A 26,156-nucleotide genomic window follows, 5' to 3' on the forward strand; every position below is an offset into this window, starting at 1 on the left:
TAATGAAGGAAGCATGGTAATGTCCACGGAGATTAAGCAACTTTTAGGTCGTCATGTCTGCTACCAATGATTTTTAATGATTTGGTGGCCTGGATTAGACCTACATGTTTATTTTTATAAAATAATAAGTAATAATAACCTGATGTATAAAAGCAGGGATCGATTGCCTTATTGTGTATCGGTCTCCCGTAAACATCAGGGAGATAGAGTGGGCATCGTTATTGGGTGAACCTCTTGATTATTTTTATGACGGACAAGGTTCAGTAAACGAAGCTATATTCTCTTTTTCTTTTCATAACGGTATTGTAAATTGATTAGAAATATTTTTATATTTTATGGCTGAAAGTGCTAAACAATGGGTTGGTTTAGGCTTCTTACTTGAAACAAGGACATGAGACCGAAGTCAGTTGAATGTTACTAATTTTTTGAAACTTGTTTCAAACAAATTTGTCTATAGGCACAATTAGAATCGATCCTTGGTTACTTAAATCTGCCATTAAGTCTCAATCAAACTGTTTAAAACTTATTATAGTTAATCTCTCGAATTACCAGTTTTTACTGCAAACCAAACTCGAGAAACAAGAACATACACAAACCATTGTGAATAGTAACTCAGTTGGGTTATTGTGTCTAATTTATAGGTTTCGGTACAACTTGATCATGTTAGACTTGATAGACGTACGTACATTTTAAGGGTGTTTTCTGTTTGTTTAATGTTTGACTATATTAAAATAGTATCTTCAATTCAAATTCATATTTTGTTAATTAACATAGGTCAATTGAATTTTTCAATTAACCCAACCTGAAGAACCCCGAAGTTGAATAACCTATACTTGATCTTATCATGAGAGATGTGGGCCGGGTTTTAGTTCTGGACTTAAAACTTAACCCAATATGAAAAGCTCGAAGCCCAAAATTAAATCCAGAACACCCCTACCTCGTGTTTTCGCCAAAGTGAAGATCGAAAGTGGCCATGTATGTTTTACGAAGACCCAAAAAATTATCTGAATAGTTAAAACATAAATTCTTAATCTGTGCAATATACATGGACATGACGTTCATTGGTCCACTAACTTCTCACACGACCCTTTTAGAAGTTTTTTAAAAAAATTAGCTTTACCACCTTTCATATTAAAACGAGTACTTGACTCATTTCAATTTGCCTAGCTATTTCATTAATAAGTGAACCATCAATAGAATCATAGAATGTTTAACAAACTCGGAGAAGAAGGAGAGACTACACGATTAATCGAATATAAGGCGTCGACCAACAAACTGAAACGTAGCTTATGTCTCTTCCTTGTTGAAACAAACTCTTCCAAACCGGGTAGACGAGACAATGTCACATTGAACATGTGGTGATGTGCTATGTATGTTTTGTTGTGGTGGTACAGAAACTTCGATCCGAAGAAAGATATACTCAAATATACTAGTAAGTACATAAAAAACAAGGAGTTGTGTCAAGTGATTCAAACGATTTCGATGGTTACGTGTAAATGATCTCATTTTCAATGATGCCCCCCCCCCCCCCCCCCCCCCGTATTGTCCAAAATGGTGAATGACATTAAATCGGCTTCCTTCTTGTGGATTGAGCAAATGAGCAAAAGGAAGAGATTAGAATGAGAGATATGATGCCGATTCAACTTCGTGCATTTCCCAGTATAATTGGTTTGCTTTTTCTTGTATTTGGCCATTTTAATCATATGTATTTTCCACATATGTATGATATTTGAGTTGTTTTTATCTTGTAAGTGGTCCTTTTTGGTTTTTAATATTATTTAGCCTTTCAAAAAAAAATATACATAATAGAAGAACCATGGATTTAAATCAAGTTGTAAGATCAAAATAGCGAATGGAGACAAAAATAATGTATACAAAGTTGGCCTACACATTCATTTCATAAAACAAATCTCAAGTAAAGGAACTATACAACTTGATTTTCAAAATACCAACTTCTATTTTAAAATTCACGCGTATGTATTAGGGTTGTAAACGAACCGATCGAACACGAACACGGCCTTGTTCATGTTCATTCGTTAAGAAAATATTGCGTTCACGAACGGTTCACGAACATTTACTGAACGAGATTTTATGTTCGTGTTCGTTCATTAAGAAAATTAATGTGTTCACGAACGGGTCACGAACACAAACGAAATCGGTAGAGAATAGAGAATAAAACCGATATATTCATCAATGTGAATATTGAAAGCCCGTAAATAAATCGAATAAACACGAACAAGGGCATATTCGTGTTCGTTCATTTAATTTTATAATTAATCGAAAAAATATTTATGTTCATGTGCGTCTATTTAAAAATGGACATTTGTGTTCGTTTATGTTCGTTTGTTTAAAATCTAAACAAACATAACTAAACAAAGATACACGAACATAAATATATATGAACCAATGTGAATGAACATAAACAAGCTTAAATCTGAAAACACATAAATGAACACAAATGAACAAATATAAAACCTTTAAGCAGATGACATATCCAGCTAATATTTAATTATTTTCTATAAACGAACGGACGTTCATGAACATAAATGAACGAACGGAACATGTGTTCATGTTCGTTCATTTAATTAAACGAACACAAATTTTGTGTTCATGTTCGTTCGTTTATTAAATAAACGAATTTCCCGTCGAACGGTTCACGAACAGCTCACCGAACGTTCGGTTCGTTTACAGGCCTAGTATGTATACTTTAGAACGCATGTAATTTCCATTGTTCTTCTAATATAATGTACAAATCGCAAGAAATTTCACTTAACCAGTTCAAATGCCACATCTTTAAATTGAAAGAATAATTACTAATCGTATTGTGGAGCATAATATACTAAGTTGACAATCGGTGATAAATCTATATTAGTTTCAAGATGTTAAAATATATGCTCGCTTTATATCTTGGAAGATATAAAACTACGAGGATTATTATCAACCATAAATGTTCCAACAACTACACCTAAGTAATTAAATTAAAATTGCCTCACATTGCCTATAAGCTACTTCATAATCTACTATTCAACCCTCAGAAATAGCTAATCAATCATCCGGAGACCACAATTGATCCGAATAAGCTATAACAAAGTCCTGTACTCCTGCACTCTTCCACTTGTTTTTATTCATTACATTATAAATTACAAGTTGTTACAGCAATTTGTTTACGAGTTAACAATGATAAATCTTCTTTTCGTTAGAACAACCATCAAGCACCAGTGGTCTAGTGGTAGAATAATACCCTGCCACGGTTCAGACCCGGGTTCGATTCCCGGCTGGTTTATTTGTTGCGGTGAAGAAAACGCGCTTATTATGATGTTGGGTCATCACAGCAGTTTGATATTTCGAATATAACTAAGCGAATCTGAGCAAACATTTTTTAGTCCAATCTACAAATGATAATAAGTTTTCATTTTATTTTTTGTTATGATCACTACACGAAATACTGGGTTTATTATTATAAATTCTAAACAGGTCCTTGTTTAACTTCTGATGCAAGGCTGCAAGCCATCAACATGTTTAACTACACGGGTCAGGTTCACGATTTAACCGATTTAGGCTTAATGGCTTATAACTTTTGTCAAAATATGCTTTATATTATATGTAAAACTCACCGAATACTTTTACGGGCATTTTGCAACATATAAGCCAGCTAAGAGAGGATTGATGGGTGTGTCGATGGAGAGTGTGATGATGAGCGGTTGATGGTTTTTTGCTACTGCTGGTCCGGCTGCGGGACCGTTGGCGGCTGTTGTCACTACTCCACTTGTTGTTGTCAAGACTCAGTTCCAGTGTCATGTATTTACCTAAAACCTATTATTGATATGTTGTTTATTGTTTTAAACTTTTATTGGCTATTGGAACTCTACATTCGTGGTTATCGATCCGAAATTTTTGGGTGGTTAGGTTGGTGTTCGCTTTAATGGTATGAATAAACTTATCAAATTGCTTATATCATGTTTCATAGATTATAATCAAGTAAATGGATGGAATGTGTTCTTAGTAACAGGTCAATTTTACTTGTCTTTTGCTTTATAAGGTCAAATTGAAAAACTTATTATGGTATTACTTTTGTTCCTTACAAAAGTATTATAACTAATGCATATATTGTTAAAAAGAAATTCAAAAGAAGGCAAAACGCGCTTAAACATCAACTTGACCCGTGTCGACCCTTGCTGAAATATGACCAGCTTTAACATTAACCAACCCAAACCTCTTTGACTGGTTACATGTTGTGTTGGTAGATCTATGAACCTTTCCTCAGCTGAACTAATATGGACAATCGAAATAATGCTCTTGTGGAAACGTGGAAATATTATTATGATGTAAAAGCTCTAGATTTATAGAAAAGTTGTCGCTGATTAAAAATAACGTCAAGGTTAAACAACACAATCCAGTACTGTTTTACCTTTGTGAATAGCCCCATGTCTGTAACCCATGATACTAGCAACCTTATCCCATTTTTATCTAGCATGGAAATAGCACACTGTACCCCTGCAAGGCTGCAACAACTAAAACACAATGTACAGGTTGCAAGACCAGGGTGGGTTGTGCCTGTATGAGTTGCAAATAGTGGATTTGTTATTATAATTACAAAAAACAATGTTTTTACGATTTTTGTTTCACTTTTGTTGATTAAAAGATTTAGTAGGTTGTATACATGAATGCTTTAACCTACCTATTTTACTTGTTTTCCTTTAGCTATTTTTCATTTTATTTATTTGTTAAAATAGTGTTAGTTTTATGTTTTATTTGTCTTCTGGTTTTCCTCTCAACAAAATATTGATCCAGATTGTTTAGATTGTAAGTTCTTGAGAGGTTTATTTGTTTAGATCATCACAGTAATGATCTAAACTTCTTGTAGTCGGTTTATCGGTGTTGTAATAGTCTTCATCTGTTAGTTTCTTCTTCGACTTGGTGATTGAATCTGTATTGTGTTCTAAGTAATAAAAGACAGTTTAGTTTCTGACATTATTTGAGGAGAGACTGGATAATCATAAATTATATCAGAAACTATGGAGCAAGAGCGGACAAACTGATCGAAACAAAAGTTGAACAACGAAGAAGATGAGCAGTCACTTCCTTGAAAGTTGTATTGCAATACTAGAGGCGGATAAGAACCGTTAAATGGCATCAATACAAAATCATGATTGTCGTTTTCCACCAAACCATCTGACTCCAACATCCGTTGTTCACAACTGATATATCTGTTTGTTTGGAAGTTGTATGTATAACGCACCAGTGGTAGAATAGTACCCTGCCACGGTACAGGCCCGGGTTCGATTTCCGGCTGGTGCATTTGTTGCAATGAAGAATATGCGCTTACTGTGATGTTTGGTCATCACTGCAGTTCCACCCATGGAATTATTAAGCGAATCTGAGCATCTTGATTTCTTCTTTTTTTAAATATATATTTGCTTTATTTGTGACGAAATGAAAATATTCTAAAGTTTAATATATTGCTAATGGATAATGTCGCAAACCCATAGGTCCGACACGAAAATATTTGACAATATGGAGTAATAGTCTTTGAAATCACATTCCTTGTTATCAGAACAATCCAAAGACAACCTGCCTTGAATTCTCCCTTAGACCATGTGTAGTCAGTCATAAAGCTCCACTACCAGGGGTTATGCGTCACGTGGCGTCCAGTCAGAGTTATGGTTTTGTACAACAACATGCTGTAGTCATAACTCTCCACTACCAGGGGTTATGCGCCACGTGGCGCCCAGTCATTATTAATTTTATTTGTTTTTTTAAATAATAATTCATTTAAATAATTAAATATATAATTAAAAAAGAAAAAACTAAAATAACTTTATTAATCTCCAACATCCTAACCCTAAAACCCCTTTTACATCGCAGCCTCTTCTTCTTCTTCCATAACCTTGAAACAACAAACTCAACCATGAGTTTAGTTGCAGGTTCTTATGAACGCTTCATCTGGGGCTTCAAGCTCAAAACCTTAAAACACTCATCCGAAACCCTAACCTTATCCCCCCTCTTCTCCTTCCCATCCCACCTCTCTCCCATCAAATCCTTCGTCGTAGCCGGCTCCGTCGCAGCCTCCGGCGGCTCCGACTACACCATCAAAATCTACGACCTCTCCACATCCTCCGAAATCGGTTCCTTAAGCGACCCATCATCCACAGTCACATCCCTCAACCTCTCCGAAATCGGTTCCTTAAGCGACCCATCAACCTATCCAACATCCTAATTTTATTTGCTCCAAGACCCACCCACCCAACGGCTATTTTTTTTGATTTGTGTGCCAATCCTCGCGTTTTGTATACAACGCAGCTAAAAATCAATTTCATTTAACGCAGGGGGCCGGTGTACCCCCTGCGTTTTCGTCCTCAACGTTGGTGGCAACGTTGCCACTACGGGTGTGGTGGTCTTATTGGCTACTAGAAAATGTTGTTACATTAAGCAGTTTTTCAAAACACACATGACAAAAGTTGATCAACGTCTCTTGGACGATTCAATATAACGCCACAATAAATTTTAACAAATATATTGGAAGACTCATTATAAGACTAAAACAACCAATCTTGATAATCCTCATGAGACTGGTGCTTCATATATAGATACACCTAATTTTTAAATCCTTACCAAACCCATCTTCTCTTATTTTCCATATACTCATGTGGATGGATCCCCAACAACAACACAAGAATACAACACATCTTCCAAAGTCTCTTACATGATATATTCTTAAATTGTCTCACTTCATGTTCAAGTGACTTCATTACACAACCCAATGATGACAATGGGTGAATATTGAACAATCGTTCAAGAGCAAAATGATATGTAAGATACGTTTTGAATATCACTTAAAATTTATTCATAAAGCTTGTCAACAATATGATGAAATAGTGTTCCAAATACGTAAAAAGACTGACAACACGAATTGCTCAAGTAAGTTCATAAACAATGTATTAAAAACTCTAACATAAGATGCTATTCAACATTATCCCGGTATTTTTTGTTTATTTTAAAAATACAAATAATTTATTTAATTTAAGTAAGTTCACAAACATTAATATATTGAAGCTGGGATAAATGACTTTTCACAAAAAAAAATTGTAATTGTTTATTACATTAAAGAGAATTTAGTTGTATAACCGAAATCGTTTATCAATGGGGTTGGTGGCCCATTAACAAAGACAAAACTTTTAAAACGTCAAGGCGGGAGGTCTTGGATTCAAGTCTCCCAAATGATTTGAGAAACTTACGAGAAACTCGTCCATATTGTGCTCAAACAAGTCATAATTATTTGACACCATTGAATGGTAATGCTTATAACATAACATCATTGATATGTTATAAAAAACAAATCAATATAATTCACAATAATTTGATACATCAGAAATTTAATTAATAACTTTTGCCCCAAATTTAAGAAAAGAAACCCTAATTAACCGCAAAGGCATAATAATGTCTAAGATTATTATTATTATTATTATTATTATTATTATTATTATTATTATTATTATTATTCTGTTACAATTGATTGATTGATGATGATGATTATTGGATAAAAGTTATGTAGGTGACGTCACACGTTTGCAGGCTCTGCTTATTGAGATGAATAGAAAAAAAAATACTAACATTCTCATTCAAGGCACTAGTTTAGGGTTTATTATAGAACTTAAACATTATTTCGACATATATTCGGCTATAAGCAAAATGAAACAAATACAATTTGCCTATCGGTTTGATGAATAGGATTTGTTGGAATTCTGTAATGTTCATACAAAATGCACTATGTGTGCCTGAATGATAACGTGCGTTAGGCCTTTAGTATATAAAAATGTTATTGCACTGGTATATAAACACACAATTCAATTCCAGAACATATTATCACACCAGATATTAGTGGTAACCTGAATGCTATTATGCTTACTTACTTAAAGGAGAGGACAAAATGCCAAATTTGAATGTTGAGCTAGCTGCTAGGTCGATTGTTTAATGAATTCTGAAGTTGTTAAGAACTTATGCGAGTTTGTCTGATATGTAATTGAAATAAAGAACCACATTCATAGAATTTGGTTTCTGTAGTAGTTTTTTATGTATGTGGAGCACTTAACTAGTTTCCTGATTTATGATTAGTTGTCACAGTTAAGTACAATTTCTGTTAGAATATGATCATTGTTTGTCTTTTTCATTGTTTTGTTGGTCTTATGGAGTTTATATCTATTCATTTCTGTTAATAAATTATGTCTTTTTATAATTAATTTTATTACCTACAGATAGAAGAGGTCAGATTGCGACTCAATGTTGATGTTACTGTCACTCCCGACTCTCCTCCCGCACCTGCACCAATCGAATCCTTTACAGACATGCTAACCGGATCTTGTACAGTGCTTGGATTCGAGCATTATGAAGGATATTGCCATTCATGAGTACACGACACCTACTTCTATTCAGGCACAGGCAATGCCCGTTGCTTTAAGTGGCAGGGATCTTTTAGGCTGTGCAGAAACAGGCAGTGGCAAAACTGCTGCTTTCACAATTCCCATGATACAGGTACTGATTCATGTATGCACATATAAAACAGTAATTAATTATTCATAGTTTCTTATATCTTTATTTCTTTCACATTTCCAGCATTGTATAGCTCAGCCTTCTGTTCGGCGTGGAGATGGTCCGTTGGCGCTAGTGTTGGCTCCCACTAGAGAGCTTGCACAACAGATAGAGAAAGAGGTAAGGTTGATAATGTTAGATCTAGCGAATCGGATAATATGCAGTTCTTCATAGTTCCATAAACCGCCTGCCAATATACATTTTACGCCTGTTTAATTTGAAGTATTGAATTGGACTACTATTTACACTGTTGTCTTGATTGTGTAGTATGTTAATTTGCATTTTCACTCCTTTCATTATGCAGCATGTCATGTTTCAAAAGCTCTTTGTTAAGTATTTATATGAGCAGTTCAGTTTATTATGTAAATTTTTGTGCTTTTTAATTTTTTATTTGTTGGGTGATTGTAATATCATTCCATGAACAATGGAAGCTGGCTATTGAGGAATAGTACACATTAATAGGCTGATAGCATTGATAATTTTTCTACATGTTCATTTATCACACACAACTACTAGTGATATTTATTTCATATGGAAATACATAACTGTGGTTAGTTATTAATAATGAACTTATACTATCTAAGATAGTGAGATGTAAAGATTTGATGATATCATATCCATATTCGATATATGAGGTTTACATGTTTCATGGGATCACTACAGGTGAAGGCTTTCAGTCAATCATTGGTGTCTTTCAGAACTGCAATCGTTGTTGGTGGAACAAACATTTCTGACCAGGTGATTCATGATTAATATTTAAATTGTGTGTTCAATAAGAGGGGACATTTCATGTTCTGCAGTTGATCATATTGTTGACTTTTCCCCTATTGAAAAAGTTATACTATCTATTGGGTTTTGATAGGTATAGAATAAATTCAAATTATATTTGGTTTGTGAATGCCTATTAGAGGTCAGAGCTTCGGGCTGGAGTGGAAATTGTGGTTGCTACTCCTGGAAGATTTATTGATCATTTACAACAAGGAAACACGTCTCTCTCACGGATTTCATATGTTGTTCTGGATGAAGCAGATAGAATGCTTGATATGGGTTTTGAACCTCAAATAAGAGAGGTAAATTGTGTTTTTGATGTCAATGCTAAATTCTTACAATTAGTGTTCCTGTTATTTTATTTTTATTATTAATTTTTTAATCTTTATCCTCTTTAAAAAAGTTGCGACTGATCTTTATTTATCGAGTTGAGGTGATTATGAATGTCTGAGCCTAATCTTTCATCTGTTACAACAATGTTAAATGAAGTAGAATTCAATTTTATGTTCCTAAATTTGAATTTTGGTGTTTATAATCTTATGCTGGTGCTATCTATAGTTTAGTAATTTCACATGGCATATGAGTAAGATTTGGTCTTTAAAATTTAGTAATTATGCCTCAAAAGTATGTAAATTTTGGATGTGTTTATATATGCACTGTTGTGAAGTTCCACATGGCATATGAATCTGATATGGTCTTTAAAGTTTAGTGGTTATGTACTTATGCTTCAAAATTGTATAAAGTTGGATGTGTTTACACATGCATTATTGTGAAGTTTCTTCTTTTGGGGGAAAGTACTAAAATCTTATCTTAAACTAATATATAGCATTAAAATATACAAAAAGATGTGCATATATACATTTTGTTTGGTTTTGTTATTTAATTAATAACCAAGCAATGTCCAGATTTATCTGTGTTTTCATATTAATGTAGGCTGTTGAAATAATCCACGTTGTGTTTTGCTTTTTTACTTTTAGGTAATGCGTAATCTTCCAGAAAAGCATCAAACACTGTTGTTCAGTGCAACTATGCCAGTGGAGATAGAAGCACTAGCGCAGGTTTATCTGATTTCATATTCTTTAGTTATTGATGTCATGATTGGGGTCTATCTTTTTAATCAAGAATTCTAGATACCATTAGATATTTCATTTTAACACGAATCATGGACGCAGTGAAATTTAATGTACAATCATTGTGTAAATGAATTTGAATTTCTCTTAAGTTATACAATTTCAGGAATATTTGACAAATCCAGTACAAGTGAAGGTTGGAAAAGTTAGCAGCCCAACAGAGAATGTATGCCAAACCTTGGAGAAAATTACTGAAAATGAAAAGGTATGCCACAGCTTAATTTATTTACAAAATTCAGTAGTTCATGATTTTGATTCTTTGAAAAAATAGAATAGAATCAATGAAATTTTTCCAAGCAGGCAAAAAGGGCACACACATTTTTTACTAGATGACATAATTGATACTTTCTGACATGAAGAGAATCCACCTTAATTAAAAACACTTGAATGTAAAAGTGAAATTATCTATGAATGTGAGAATTATATGAGCTACCAGTCCCTCACTCCCTTTTTTTGGGGTAGGAATAAGGGTAACTGAGTTATTTCACTATTCACTTAATTACTTCTAAAGCTTCAAGAAATTTCAAATAAGCATGAAATATTCTTAATGGCTTTCATCATTAGTATACATGCTGATAGAAATATGTAATTCAGTTATGTTTGACGCATCAACTTTAAGAAGTTTTAGATAGAGGCCGAGTTTTTATTTATTCTTTTATTTATTTACTTCAAAATTGTAGGGGAAAGTTAACGACTTAACGTACAAATGTAATTAACATGCTAATTGTGAGAATCAAGTAGAGTAATTATATATACATGTAGAGTAATTATGTAATTACATCATAGAGTAATTACTCTTTGATAGTTACTCTATGATGTAATTACATAATTACTCTACTTGATTCTCACAATTTGCACATTAATTTCATTTGTATTTGATCCAAACCCCATAATTGTATTACTTGATGAATTACACCGTCGTCACTTTCTGGTGTTTATTTTAAGACACTTATTCTAATATTAGTTTGGTGCATGTTATTTTTGTTGTAATCTGCTACGTGTTTAATATTTACAATTTTTTTTGGTTATGTTAATTTTCTGACAAAATCAATCTCTCTTTCCAGATTGATCGACTACTATCAGTGCTTGTTGAGGAAGCTGCACTAGCTGAAAATTTAGGCCACCGATTTCCTTTAACAATTGTATTTGTGGAACGAAAGGTATCCATATATTCTTTTTATAATTTATTTCTTATCTTTATTTTCGTTTTTATAGTTTGAAATTTAAGCCTGCAACTTAACACCTTACATTTTTATTTTATGTTGTTCATGTAGACACGGTGTGATGAAGTTGCTGAAGCGTTGGTAGCTCAAGGTCTAAGTGCAGTTGCTCTTCATGGAGGTCGAACTCAAAGTGAAAGAGAAGGCCCCCTGCGTGATTTTAGACACGGCCCGACTAGTATCTTGGTATGTCATAAAGCTTATAATAATTAATTAAATTATTAAAACTTAAAATATTATTTTTTTCAGGTTGCTACTGATGTTGCATCTCGAGGTCTAGATGTTACAGGAGTTGCTCATGTAGTTAACCTTGACCTTCCAAAGGTATTTTTACTATATAACTTGAGATGCAATATGGAAAGTTGGTATTTTTTTTAAAAGATCAAAAGTTGGTAACTTATATTTGACTCTTTATATTAATGCATCTATTTTTTTTTCTTTTTTTATTGTTTTGATCTCAGACAATGGAGGACTATGTGCACCGAATTGGAAGGACAGGCCGTGCAGGATCAACGGGCCGAGCTACTTCATTTTATACAGATCGTGACATGGTGTCTTTTTCGCAACCCATTTTTTTTTTCTTTTATTCTATTACTTAGCTTCCCCATCTGGCCCTTTGAAATTTCAACATTTGACTAAAAGTATAGTTTTAAGAAATATGGAAATCATGTCATCGTGTCAAATTAAACTTTTTGGATGAGTGAAAGGTCGGGAGTCGTTCAAAGTCTAATTCTAATGTATACAAGTTCTTAAAACGTTTTATTCAAAGTATTTGATTTCTGTTGTCATAATGTGTTTTTTGTTGTCATAGTAAACACCTTCATTATGTTTTAAGAGTTTTGAAAAATTGACAAAAGGCGTTTGCAGGATAAAGCGGCCAACCTGTACTAGAAAGACTCATTTGACCCGTTATCTGACCCATCATTTACAATTGTTAGCGATGTTAATGCCGTTTTATTAATTTACTGGAAACTGATAATTGCTCTTGCTTGACAATCTCTTTCAGTTTCTTGTATCACAAATAAGGAAAGCAATAGCTGATGTTCAATCTGGGAATACCGTGGCTTTCGCCACTGGAAAGGTATTTTTTTAGATATTTTGAATAATTATTCTAGACCTTTGTAGTGTACAGATGTGACAATTTTAACCCATTTATCTATAAATGTTTCGATTTTGTTAAAACCTCCCGCCAACAAGCAGAAAATTTACAACCTGCTCATTCTCATTTTATTAAGATTATTGTGATATAATTATGTAACACAAAACACTAAAGTATCATGTTCACCATTACATAGTATATTGAATAGAATCAGTTACTTAACTTTGTCATGGATACATTTGAATACAACCCTTCATAAAATTCAATATTTTTGATAAAACAGTGTTTGCTGAGTTGGCATAACTGCGCTATTTTGACATATTGCCAACCCCCACTCAGTTTTAATCTACTTATGTGTACGCATTCAGCAAAAGTATATCGTGTTTTTTTAACGTATTTTGATAAAGACTTTCAAGCCCGTTTTCAGCTAATGTTTTGATATTACATGTTCGGACTTTTAGAGACAATAACATAAGTGTGTGTAATATGTAGGTGGCTAGAAGGAAGGAGAGGGAAGCAGCAGCTGCACAGAAGGAAGCAAGGATTGCACAATCGAAGCTTCCACCGACATCAATAAATGTTGAAGATAAGTACAAGTACATGATTGCCCCTGCTGCAATGATAAAAAAAGAGGGTTCTGCTGATGATGCTTGGGATGATTGATTAAAATAACACAAAAAGGTTTGACTTTAAACCTATACCACTTAGACTTTATCAAAAAAATATTAAAAAAAGAAACGTTTTGGGCTCGTTACTAAAATATGATAAGAATAAAATGTACAGATTGGTAGATGAGTAAGAGACTCTAGGTTGTGTATAATTTTGATTAAACTGTTATTGTTAGAAGAAGATTCATTCATTACCTTACCAATTTTGTTTAATATTATCGTTTTTCTTTACACACGAGCTTATATGGCGGGGTTAGTCTTTTACGGCACTCGGATCATAGACTGTAGTGATGTTAACTGTTCCTAGATGAATTGTGGCCTTCCTTCTCTGAAATAAACTTAAGCTAAGAAAGAGGTTTAAAATAGCTGTAAAAGTGCAACTCGGTTATATACTTATATAGAAGGAAGGCCACAATTGCAAACACCATTATAGAACAATCAGGTTTGTAATAGCTGTAAAAGAAGTGTGAGGGGTTGCGGATGGTGGGACGCGTTGACGTGATGTGTTTTCTTTAAAGTTGTGGTACCAAGTGAGTAGGGAAAAGCCGTGTGCTTGTATCTCATTTGAAACATCATATCATCTGCTTTCTCTCTTAGGTTTAAAAACCTTTATATTTATGTTAAGAAATAAAAGTGGTTACGTGAACAGTATATGTGGTTCGGGTTTATTTATATATATATATATATATATATATATATATATTATTTAAGTTAAAGTTAATTAGATAAACAATCAGTTATGTTTGCTGAAGAGTAATAAAAAGTCATTTTACATAAATTTAACTGATTTAAGTTATAATTGAAATTGAAAACCTTATAAGCATAACGCTTTTTAAACTTAAAACTTCAACTGTGTATAGTATGGTGGTATCAAGCCATCAAGGTGTCTAAAATATTTTGTGTAATGAAGACTCTTTAAGATTAACCTCATTCTTGATAATTACAATCTTAAAAATAACTATATTCAAAACACAATAAGATATAGCATAGTTTAACGCTACGTCTAACTGTCAACAGGATCCTTTCTAGGACAAAATGCATAGTTAAAAGCGTATATAAAGGACTCGATTTTACCTGTAACAAAAGTATATTTATCTTGGTTCAAGCTGGCCACATTCATGCAACTGCATTACTCGTGTCAAAACTAGTAGCATCTAAATGTTACCTTCGCTCAGTCCATACAAGTTTTGCAGGAATTGCAGGTTTTTACGTTAAACCGTTACTAACAGTTTGATTTTACATAGAAAAGAAACATTGATTATAGTATCTCAAATGTTGAACAAATGGGAGGGAACAAATCCATCAATGGATTCTCTCATGATGAAGATTCTGATTGTCTATATAATTCTTTTATTAAAAAGATCTCTCTAATATTTGACCAATATAGTCGATCGACCTTTTTTCGACACCAATGGTTTGGATGTAACTTTACATTGCTTGTTACTAGCGTAAAGCAGTGTTAGTCGGCATCAGAAGTGGACAAGAAAGCTGGTTCACAAACTAAAGTCGACCCCTAAACCAAAACTGAACAGCTCCAGACGTCAGTTTAATTAGTTTGAAACTGAACCGAGCCATCAGTTTGTAATGGTTTGAAAACCACTCTGTGAAACCGGTTGTAACCGGATAAAAACTGGTGCCAAACTGAGCTAGTCATTTTCTCCTTTACAAACCAGTCTCAAACCGTTCTATTTAGGCAAAAACTGGTTTCAAACAGTCGATTTTGGGCAATAACTGGTTATGACTTATGACTCTCACTCGAACAATATGGTTTAAGCCTAAACGCCGATTTGCACACCTCTAGCTGGTATTATAACTTACACAAAGTTTTATGATTTTTGATATCAAATATGTATTAATAAAAACTTCAGTTAAAATTTCTTCTTAGAAAAATGATCTAACTATTATTACCGATTTTTCTTCAGTTATATAAACCGTAAACCAAACGATCCAATTTTTCACCAACATTATAAATTGTAAAACCGGGTTTTGGTATAAACCATAAATTAAGACGAACAGGGAATACGAATAATAAGCAATAAATAATACCGGCCATAAATAAAACCGACCAATATTTTGGAACTTATCATTGATATGAATCATATGATCAACAAAACAAAAGCACAAACTAAAGATTATACATTGACAGATCATAAATCTATCAACATACATGATCAACATTCAAGCCTTACTTTCACACTCGTAACAAAACCAAAGATAAAACATATAAAACATCACCAAATGGTTTAACTTACATACACGACTGTCGTCACTTATTAGTTATTAACACCCGACGATGTTTAATCCTAAGACGCTGCCACGGGGTGTCGTTTATTATGACCCATGAAAGCCCGTCTCATCATTTGATAACCATCTCTATAATGCTCGAGGGAAAAACATAATTGTCGTATCACTTCACGTTTCTCCTCGGCTCCTTCTATAATCACTTCCTGTTGCCTTGAGATCTCTTTCTCCAATTCTTCGCCTCTAGAAGTCAACTCGTCTATTGACTTGTTTGACTTTGAAATCTGGTCAACTAACTCAACATGTTCTAATTGTAGTTGGCCTAAATGCCAGCTTAACCCATCGAGTTGACCGTCTTTCAAAGTCAACTCTCGGTCAAGCTCGTTGACTTTGACCGTAAGCTCGTTTTTCTCAAACTTCAGCTTCTTGATCTCACCTTCCATTTCGACTTTTACAACCTTCATCCGTCTAAGTTCCTCGTCCGTATTCTGACACCGCAATTCCCATTCTTTTAACGTATCGCTTAAAAACGCCTGTTCTTTTAAAAGCTTTGTAACTTGTTCTTGAAGCTGCGTATTCTCTTCTGATAATGTTTTATTAGCATTTGACAATGTTTCCCTCATAGCCCGAATTTCTCGATCACGTTCCGATAAACTCGTTTTGTATCTCGTGATCCTATCTTGAAGCCTCAACGCTTCTCGCTTTTCCTTCTCGAGTTTCGATTTCCAGCCTGAGATTTCCTTCTGGGCTTGTAAGTTATTACCCGAAGGCCCATTATTCTCGAGCTCATATCGTAGTCGTTTAACCTCTTCCTTCGAATCATTAAGCTTTTTCGTTACTATATTCATATCACTTTCGAGTACCCGAATCTTCTCCTCTTTAACATCATCCGACTGAGTCACCATCGACTCATACTTCCGTAACTCGGTTTCCAACTCAGTGATTCTCTTACGCAACACGCTATGATCATCATTTCCCGACACACTCGAGTAGTTATTAACCGATGAGTCATCCGACTCCGACTCAGAATCCAACGTAGACGTGTCATCACCTTCTTTCGTCCCCAAATCCGAACTACTTCCACCACTTTTCAAAAAAACATCAAAACCCGCGGCTCGGTTACCAAGCCGGGCACGCGGGTTATTGTTAAAACCCGGGGACGGGTCAGACCCGACATCCGAAACACCCGAAACACCCGAGCCTTGAGATTGAAGATCCGAGGGAATATTTTTCCGCAACTCACCCGTAACATTATCGTACCGTTCGGCTAATGATCGGTACATTCGATAAAACTCTTCGACATGCGAAACAAGCTTGGGCCGTTTCTGGTAATACATCTCGGCTTTTTTAGCGAACGAGTCGCCGTCTTCTTCGATTAGTTTCAACATTCTTTTAACACTGTGATCCATTTCTGCAATCAACAACTCTTTAGTGAGTTTAAGGTTGTGACATTTAGCCATTTGATATTTGTAAAATGTTTAGTTTGATTGTTGTGATTTGTTGTTTTTGAATTAAAGGTGTGTTTGATGGGACCCAAATTTATTAGGAGACTAGAAAGTGTGAGATTTTAAGGAACAACTATGACAGCCACTAAGGAACCAATAGTGGGACATATGATCAACTTCAATGGGAAGATAAAGCTTTTAAATTGTATATTATGAGTGGTATTTGACTATTAGAATAGTCGGTAATACTTATTAATTAAATGATACAAATCTAACTTTTTTCATGAAAAAAGAAGGCCAAAAAGGTGTTAAATTTTGGGTTTTGTTTAAAAATATTAAGAAATAAAACATGGGACCCTTGTCATGAGGGAGCGTGTTATGCCATGTAACATGGCAAGCATGACGTGAAAGATTTTTTTAAAGTTAATTATCTGATTATTTGTAAAGGAAAAATCTTGAGAATCTCAAAGATAGATATGGCATAACAGTTGCATGTAGTTATAACATGGTTTTGAATTTTATAGGGTGTGAATGAGTTCCACTACTCGTCGGCTACTTAGAATCGTCTTGTAGAAGTTTGAATTGACAAGAGATTAAGCAAGCTCGAGCTAAAAATAAACTTGATTAATAAACAAGTCTGAGCTTCATTTGATTCCGAGCAACCTCTAAATGAGCCTATTTTTTATATGACTTTTATTTAATATATTAAATATATATTATATGATAACTAAATAATATATATTGTGTTACAAATGAAAATTACAACTATATATAAAAAGTAAGTGTAAATGTATTGAACTTAATTAATAATATAAGTTGAAATTATTAAAGAAGCTGGAGTCAAGCTTAGGGTAGCTCGGGCTCAGCTCGTTTACACCCGAAGAATATTATATCATACGGTACAAGTCTAAAGTGTAGACATAAGATGAGACACCCCGAACGTGAGGTAATGTATCCAAATTCCAAGAGGAAGACATATAACCCAAACCAAAGCAAGTTGGCCTGTATGAGATCCAAACAGTTTGGTTTTGCGGTTTGAGATTTCGGTCCAGTTTGAAACTTGGATTCGGCCGTGTAAACCAAACCAATTGTTTAACCTTTAATAGTTATGCCTTTTTTTTTCTTTTTAAATCCTTTTCATTTCGGATATGTAATTATGTAAATGTACAGTAATCATGAACCATATTCATACTTTCAAAAAATTTGAGAAAAATTAATGATCTAAAAGTTTTTAAAAAATAACGTATAAAACTATCAAAACTGAACAACTAAACTGTCACACCGGTATAACCAGTTGGCTTAGTATCTCATTATCAAAACAACAATTAGCCGTTTGATGTAGATTTTTTATTTTTATATCGGCCAAATATACCGTTTTCAAAGCAGAATTATGAGATGGTTTGATCTGAATGGGATGGGTGGGTAAAGTTCTTGATTTATTGGTTAAAAGAAATATAGAAAAGCAAAGGTGTAAATTCTTGATAAGACAACAGTGCTGCTATATGCAATTATACATACCATAAAACCAGTTTCTATTTGTGAAATAAGAATCAAGAAAATAAATAATAAAGGATATTTGTAGGTAAACAAATCTCTCAACTCTCAAGCCCAATATAGACACAAGATTATTGGTCTTAGGGCTTCATATGGACCATGATAACATTAACGTTTAAATGTTTGTATATTGATCACCTTTTTATAATATTAATACCTTGTGAACTTTTATATTTAAGAAAACCATGAATATCATGTAGAATTGCATATTAGCAACTTACCTTCAACATTTTCTGCTAACCATTTGGAGTTTTTGGGACTAATATGGCTATCCCACCACCATGAATGTTTATTTCTTGATTCTGACCTTCTATAACCCTTATTCGACTTGGCCTAAAAACAGAAAAATGCAAAAGATCATATAACACATAATATTTTTGAGTAACAACAAATTAAAAGCTATAAATATAAATTTTACGCGATATCGGATATTCGACTTACCAAAGACGATGCCATTTTGCTTATTTGTTAACTAATAGATAAACCTGAAAATTTTAGAAAAATGAAAAGAAAGGATTATTATGGAAATCGATCAAGATAGTATAGTGGTAACATTTAACTTCAAGTTGTTTATACATGTCTTGTTGAAGTATAATCGATAGTATGAAGGTCAAAAGAAGTTTAAGATAAGAAAGTTCATACGTGCAAGACTATTTCTTTGGTATAGTGATGGTCAAACTTTATTATATTACAAAGCAACAATTAGTCCGTCCATTAAGGAAGTATATGTTTGGATCTTGTATAATCAAAGGACCTTTTCAACTCCGAGTTGAGGAGAAGTATATGGAGACAGCAATATAAAATGAAATCGTGATACGTGTAAGCTTAATGCCAATTCACATCAATTATTATTTGCCGGTCAAAAAAATATAATTTAATATTATTTCTAAGCGTTAGACGAAAGCCAAATTCCACAAAAACATAAGAAACTAGTATGTTAACCATTTTTTTTTATTTTGAAGGTAATCAACTTTTAATATTTAATTCTTTTTTAATTGGCTTTTAAAAGTTGGGTTCCCTTTACAAATGTCAAAGAAATAATAATAAAAGTTTGATTACCTATAGAAAAATATACAAAACATATATTAATAATTCGATTACCTCAAACATGGGTGACGAGAAAAATTGAATAACCGAACCAAGAAACCAACTAATTAGGTTATGAACTTTTTTATAACCGATTTTTATGGTTCGGTTATAGTTATATGCGTGTAAAAAGCCCAAGGAATTGACAATTATCAATCTTTATAATTTTTTTTGGTAATAACATGTTACACGAAGAAAACATTTTGCTACTGTTTTCTTATGGATAACACATTAGATTTTGCTTATGTTCCTTAAAAGGATTACTAATATTATATTTCACACAAGATATACATAAATTTACTAATTGAAATTTGTTTGAATTCATCCATGCCAAACTGAAGAGGTAGGTCTCAGCAGAGCCCAGTTGGACCCGCAAGACTCACCTTGAAGAGAGACGTCTGCGCAGAAACCAACTGGATCCGCAGGACCCACCATGCTCAGAGACGTGACGTCCTTACGCGCAGTACGCAAGCTGTTCCCGCAGGAAATGCCTCCCAATGGTGAAGTACTCTGCCTGTTCCCGCAGCTGCGGATACAAGCCATCAGGGAAGGCCACCCGCGCAGCAAGGCTACACGCACAAGGCACTTAGCTCTCAATAGTTCAGTTGTCACCTGAAGGAATGAGCAAAGCCGGGAACAATCCCGCACAAAGGCGGGAGGGGGAATACTCCCGCCCAAATAAGCCAGTCCGTACGATACGGGAAGATCTTCTGTACTGTACCTGACGAGGTATGATCAAAAGATCTGACCAAAGATACGACAGCTCATTGACAGCAGTATGGCGAGCAGCATGCTCTTGTACTGTATGTCACTATTAGCCGCTGCCTACTCACCAACTCCTGTCATACCACGTGCATAGCCGGCAGTTGGTGGAAAAGGAATAGTACACAGCAGGCCTGGTCAATGTCAGCCGCTGCCTACCCACCAACTACCAGCAGGGCACGTGCGTAGGCCACAGTTGGTAGAACAGGAATACTATTCAGCCGGCCACACCTCCTTGGAAACCTACCTTCGGCTATAAATACCCCAAATGGTATGATCTTATCACATTATCATCATATACTATCTCGTATTACATATTATACCTGATATCTGCTCTAGCAATCTCTTAATATACATTTATATTCAAGAGCAATCTAGTCTGATTCTCACGCCGGAGGGTGGTCACAAGGAGGAACCCCCCCCCCCCCCTCTCAGTGACGAGCTCACGGTGTCTGTTTTGCAGGTTATCAGAAGAACCATCTTTGCCGGGTCTAACCCCTCGTGGGAAACATCTTTGCCGGGTCTAACCCCTCGTGGGAAACCATCTTCCAATAACCGAATTAATGAAACTATTTATCACCAAAATCAATCGATTATGGAAATCTGGAGACGGTAATATTGGTGTTATAGGTTCGGTTTTAACACTTAACACAACTAAACCAACCCATGCCACTCCTAACCTCAAATAGAAAAATAGTTAATACACTTACAGTTTCACTAAATTTTGACAAAATAAAACAAATATCATATACATATAATCTAACAGTAACAAGTAACAAAAGTATTCAAATATTAGCAAATACCTTCAATTGTGACAACAGGGTGATAACATAAGATCTTCGGTGGATATTCTAACCCATACTACATGTATGATGTATCTGTGTATATATATATTGAAACAGAATTCCTATAGTTATCTTATCTAGTACCATAAACAACCAAATTGCATTATTATTAAAATATTTTTAACTAAATGTCTACATGCGACCTACTGAGACATATTAATCCACAAATATATATCCAACACAAACTGTTGCTATAACAAAGATAAGGCCAATGATAGTGAAGAGACTGGTTAGGCTAACAAGCTTCAAGGGTTCAGGTTAACCTAACGCAGGTTGTGGTGTCCCTCTATGTTTGCAAAACGTAGAAGGATGTTCACTAGTTTGTTGTTGATTGTTATAGTTCACCGAGGATCAAGACCGAGGTGTTTGAGACCGGTTTTTTGATGAAGTTCTTGGTGAAGCTATGTGGTTTGTGAAGTAAGAAAGAAATAAGCAAGAAGCCTATTTCTCAAGGAAGAAGAAAAGATCAGGGAGAGTATGTTATCTGCCCAGATCTTGGTGTGTCCTTGGTTATGGCTAAGTCCTCCTTTTATAGAAGGAGAGACCATGTCTTTTGTCCAATGTACAAACTAATTGACCTCCAATTCGCTTAGAGGGTTGACCTTTGTAGGCGGGAAGCTTTGGACCGTTGGTCAATGATTAAAATAATAATACTTTATCTGTCAGAGGGAACAGTGATTTGATCAGTGAGTTGACATCGTACTGTAGCACGTGGGTACTTGTTTACATAAGTTTGGACGGGAAATGAAGCTTTTAACCTTTTTAGCATTAATGTGTTTTAGCCATTTTATTATTTCCTTGAGCTACCCCCGTCATCACAAACATTGCAGGCCTAATAACACGTGTCACCCACCCACTAACACCAAAGAACACGAGCATGTTGTTGAAGCACGCGTGGGAAACACGCGCTCATAATTGCGAGTGTCTTACACTTGGTAAAAATCCAACACAAATATCCTGCGGGAGGTTGATAAGTCTAAACTGAGATTATAAAACCACCGACAACACCGGTTCCAGCTACGCGGTTCCCACATTCATAATTCAACGCATCAATTATTATTATTAATTATTACTTATTATTATTTTAGTAAATGAGTTGTTTTTATTTTTGATTTTTAAATTGAACCGACAAAATTGATGTTAATTTGCAATAATTACAATTTACATATGCAGAATGGTTAAATCAAGTTTATGTAACTAACAGATGAAGGCATTTGAATTCCAAATTCATTTTAGTACAGTGAAATCAATTAGGCGGCAATGAAGATTTAAAAGGATTTAAATTCAGAAGAAAACAAATCAGGAAGCAGCCAAAAAGTGAAAAAGGAGTTATAATAGTACAAAAAGCGGTATAAATCTATAATAATGTGTGAATGATTCCAAAATTTTGAACTTCTATGTTAGGCTGAGGGGCGCTAACCTGGGCGCGAGAGCCCCTCCGCTCGCGCCTCGGGGCGCTAACCCCACACCACCGGGGCGCGAGCGGGGCGCGAGCGCGGAAATCCAGGCAGGCGTGAGCCTGGTCGCGGGAGAAGAGAGAGAAATAGCCGTTGGGAAGTGAGAAAATAGCCGTTGGGAAGTGAGAAATTAAAAAAAAAATATATTTTTTACCTAAATAATACCCCATTTCATCTATAAAATACCCCATTTCACCCATATCAATCACCACAACTTCAAAATAAAACCCAAAATCAACCCATCTTCCCAATTTTTTTTTTTAAAATAATGTCGTCGTACTCGTCTGATTCCGACTCCTCCGAAGAGGATGATTTGCTTCTTCATGTAGGGGGAGTTTTGACCGCAACCGTGGTCGATCTCTTGCAAAATCAAAATGTGTGTTTTGACCGCAACCGCAACCGTGACCGCAACCCAAAATGTGTGTTTTTTTTAATAATTTATGAGTTTTTTTAATAATACGTTTTTTGAATATATTTATAAAAAAATAAAAAAAAAAATCCGCTGGAGCCCCTGCTGGAGCCCCTCCACACCAGGGCCAGGGGCTCCAACACCCCCCTTATCCAGTTTTTCTCTCTGCCACACGTCACAATATTATTGGCTGGAGCCCCCACTCGCGCCCCCGTTAGAGCCCCCCACACCCCTCAGCCTTATAAATTATTGGGCAAGTTCGTACAAACATAATTATCATAGAATTCGAACTAGAACATGGATGTGGGGGTATTTTCCTAACAGCAAAATATAAGCAGATTACTTGTAAAATACTTAAATTTCTTTTGTCATAGAATAATTACTATTACGCTATAACATAATATAAATAAAGTAGCAATAATTATGTAACACTATACAATTAGAATTACACTGCTTGTATTTTGTTGTAGCGTAATTACCCTGTTTAAAGTAATTCACGAGCAATACAGCGAGTAAAAGATATAGACGAATTCAACAAAAGTTGTCAAACCTAGAATCAGAAATCGGAATCCAAAATAGTTTCACCGTGGAAAACTAAAATTGAGTGGTTCAAATACTTATTAGTTAAGTTATTACTACAAAACTATATTAAAATCTAAGTAGAAAGTTGAAAAGACGAGTAAAAGAATGATTGAAGCAATAGTTCATAATTAATCAAACATTAAAACAGGTAGGTAATAAGCGTACTTCTTACCTCTTTGTTGATGATATATTGATGATCAAATTAAGCAGAGATATTATATAAGCAAGTAGATGGATGATTTAGGATTCATGAATGGGAGATGAGAGAAAATGAAGAAGCATTGTTGAATGTTTTTAATGGGGGAATAAGGGACGCACGTTAGGTCAAGATATATATGTAGTGAGGTACCATCATAGTAAAAAAGTAACTAGTTTTGTTTTTCACATGTTAATTTTGTCAAAAGTACCGGTTATCTTTTCAACCAAAGAGCCACAATTTTATACAAGTTTTCTAACTTTCTAAAAGACTAAAAAGACTTTTGAGGAGCGTTTGGAACTCATCGTGGATGAATCATTTAGGGTGATTATAAATTCGACAAGGTAAGAGACACCATAGATGATTTAAAGGTTTCATTTTACTGAATTAAAGTTGACCGATTCAAATGTAGTTTCTTGATGAAATCATTAAGAGGCTACTAGACAATCCATGAGTCGAGTTTAAACGAGTTATAAGAGTTTGGAGTTCAAACATTATGATTTCATAGCCTAGATCAAGTTTTTTTTTTTTTTGGCAAATCGGCTATGTGAGTTTTTAGTAAACTACATTAACTTTTAACCCAAATTGTAATTTTAAGTAAAAATGAGTTTTCATTATCACCAATTGTGAGAATAAAGTAATATTACTATAACAATATGTTTAAATAAAAAAGATATGGTTATAGAAAGATTTATTTTAATGAAAATAGTATTTACTTAAAAATGTTTGGCTTAAAATACCAAAAATGATGAAATAGCAAGTCTACTATGACAAAATGATTTTGAAGGATCAAATACACATATTTAATTGTGTTTGAGGTAAGGGTGGCAAACCCAACCCAAATGAGTTGTTTTGGATTAAGATGGATAAACTTTAAAAGTAAAATGGGTTAGGATGGATCATTAAAATTCTACAAGTGGATCAGGATGGGTTGAAAATATACAAGTGAGTTTTATTTATAGGTTATAATGGGTCAAAACAAAATATCCAAGTTATCCAAAATTTATCTATTTCAAAATACCCAAACTATCATGTGCGAAACAAAACTCATCCGAAACCCAAAAAACGATCAAAACGAAACAAAAACCCCGAACTGACTAAAACGAAACCGAACCGAAATAGAAAAACGACCAAAACGAAAAAAAAACGAAATGAAACCGGAAAACTGACCAAATCGAAACAAAAAAAGCGATGCAACCGAAAAGCTAACCAAAACTAAACAAAAACACAGAATCGACCAAACCGAAACAAAACTTAATCGAAATATAAAACCGACCAAAACGAAACAAAAAAACCGATATGAAACCGAAAATTTGACCAAAACGAAAAAAATGAAATGCAACTGAAAAGCGGACCAAAACAAAACAAAAAGACCGAACCGACCAAAACGAAACAAAAACACCGAATCAACCGAAACAAAACAAAAAAACCAAAACGAAACTGGATCAAAATAGAAAAATAACCAAAACGAAACAAAAAAAAGCGAAATGCAACTGAAACCTGACCAAAACAAAAATACTGAACCGACCAAAGCGAAACAAACAAACCGAAACGAAACTGATCCGAAATTGAAGAACGACCGAAACGAAACAAAAAAACCGAATTGAAACTGAAAACTGACCAAAAGGAAACATAAAAAACTAAATGCAATTTAAAAAGCGGACCAAAACGAATCAAAAACACCAAACCGACAAACGAAACAAAAAAACTGAAACGAAACTAGACCGAAATAGAAAAACGACCAAAACGATACAAAAAACCGATATGAAACCAAAAGCGAAATGCAATTAAAAGCTTACCAAAACGAAACAAAAAAACTGAAACGTAGCCGACCAAAATAAAACAAATGAATCGAAATGAAACAAAAAAAAAAAAAACGAAACGAAACCGTAAAAACTAACTAAAACAAAACAACACTGAAACCGAAAAAACCGAGAAATCGAAACCGAAATCATTGAAACCAAGCAGATACCGAAACCGACCGAAATGAAAAAAAAAAAAACAAAACCGAACCGAAAAAAAAAACGAAAAACTCGAAATTGAACCGGAACAAAAAGGTTTTTTTTTTTATGAACGAGGATGATGGGGGAAACATTTTAGTTATTTTA

The 26,156-nt window shown here is 34.3% G+C and overlaps 2 protein-coding genes and 3 non-coding genes across 5 annotated transcripts; 4 read left to right on the forward strand and 1 right to left on the reverse strand.

Moving 5' to 3' along the window:
* Positions 1-108, forward strand: LOC143593688 (small nucleolar RNA snoR100). Its single transcript, XR_013146158.1, has one exon. It is a non-coding gene; the product is annotated as a small nucleolar RNA snoR100 (small nucleolar RNA).
* Positions 109-146: 38 nt separating this feature from the next.
* On the forward strand, positions 147-281 carry LOC143593696 (small nucleolar RNA snoR74). The gene has a single exon (XR_013146159.1). It is a non-coding gene; the product is annotated as a small nucleolar RNA snoR74 (small nucleolar RNA).
* Positions 282-3,287: 3,006 nt separating this feature from the next.
* Positions 3,288-3,372, forward strand: LOC143593702 (small nucleolar RNA snoR114). Its single transcript, XR_013146162.1, has one exon. It is a non-coding gene; the product is annotated as a small nucleolar RNA snoR114 (small nucleolar RNA).
* A 4,526-nt stretch (positions 3,373-7,898) lies between these two features.
* On the forward strand, positions 7,899-13,606 carry LOC143593575 (ATP-dependent RNA helicase DBP2-like). Its single transcript, XM_077073171.1, has 12 exons — positions 7,899-8,529; positions 8,611-8,706; positions 9,250-9,324; positions 9,495-9,656; positions 10,332-10,412; positions 10,591-10,689; positions 11,549-11,644; positions 11,759-11,890; positions 11,954-12,028; positions 12,166-12,255; positions 12,711-12,785; positions 13,296-13,606. The coding sequence occupies exons 1-12, from the start codon at positions 8,383-8,385 to the stop codon at positions 13,464-13,466; spliced, it is 1,299 nt and encodes a 432-aa protein (XP_076929286.1). The 5' UTR covers positions 7,899-8,382; the 3' UTR covers positions 13,467-13,606.
* Positions 13,607-15,517: 1,911 nt separating this feature from the next.
* LOC143593584 (protein NETWORKED 4A-like) lies at positions 15,518-19,193 on the reverse strand. Its single transcript, XM_077073177.1, has 3 exons — positions 19,153-19,193; positions 18,933-19,044; positions 15,518-17,123 (listed from the first exon to the last, which is right to left on the reverse strand). The coding sequence occupies exons 1-3, from the start codon at positions 19,165-19,167 to the stop codon at positions 15,775-15,777; spliced, it is 1,476 nt and encodes a 491-aa protein (XP_076929292.1). The 5' UTR covers positions 19,168-19,193; the 3' UTR covers positions 15,518-15,774.
* Positions 19,194-26,156: the final 6,963 nt, after the last annotated feature.

The sequence above is a fragment of the Bidens hawaiensis genome, unplaced genomic scaffold (genome assembly GCF_021521415.1).
Source record: "Bidens hawaiensis isolate Kalapana, Puna unplaced genomic scaffold, B.hawaiensis_p1.1 tig00001685_1, whole genome shotgun sequence".
NCBI classification, from domain to species: domain Eukaryota; kingdom Viridiplantae; phylum Streptophyta; class Magnoliopsida; order Asterales; family Asteraceae; genus Bidens; species Bidens hawaiensis.

Excerpts from the sequence above, each read along its gene's own strand:
- LOC143593584 (XM_077073177.1), bottom strand. Across the intron at positions 17,124-18,932 it reads GTTAGCAGAAAATGTTGAAG|AAATGGATCACAGTGTTAAA; the intron begins GTAAGTTGCTAA and ends TGTTGATTGCAG.
- LOC143593575 (XM_077073171.1), top strand. The coding sequence starts at position 8,383 with ATGAAGGATATTGCCATTCATGAGTACACGACACCTACTTCTATTCAG. Across the intron at positions 10,690-11,548 it reads AAATTACTGAAAATGAAAAG|ATTGATCGACTACTATCAGT; the intron begins GTATGCCACAGC and ends CTCTCTTTCCAG. Across the intron at positions 11,645-11,758 it reads TTGTATTTGTGGAACGAAAG|ACACGGTGTGATGAAGTTGC; the intron begins GTATCCATATAT and ends TTGTTCATGTAG.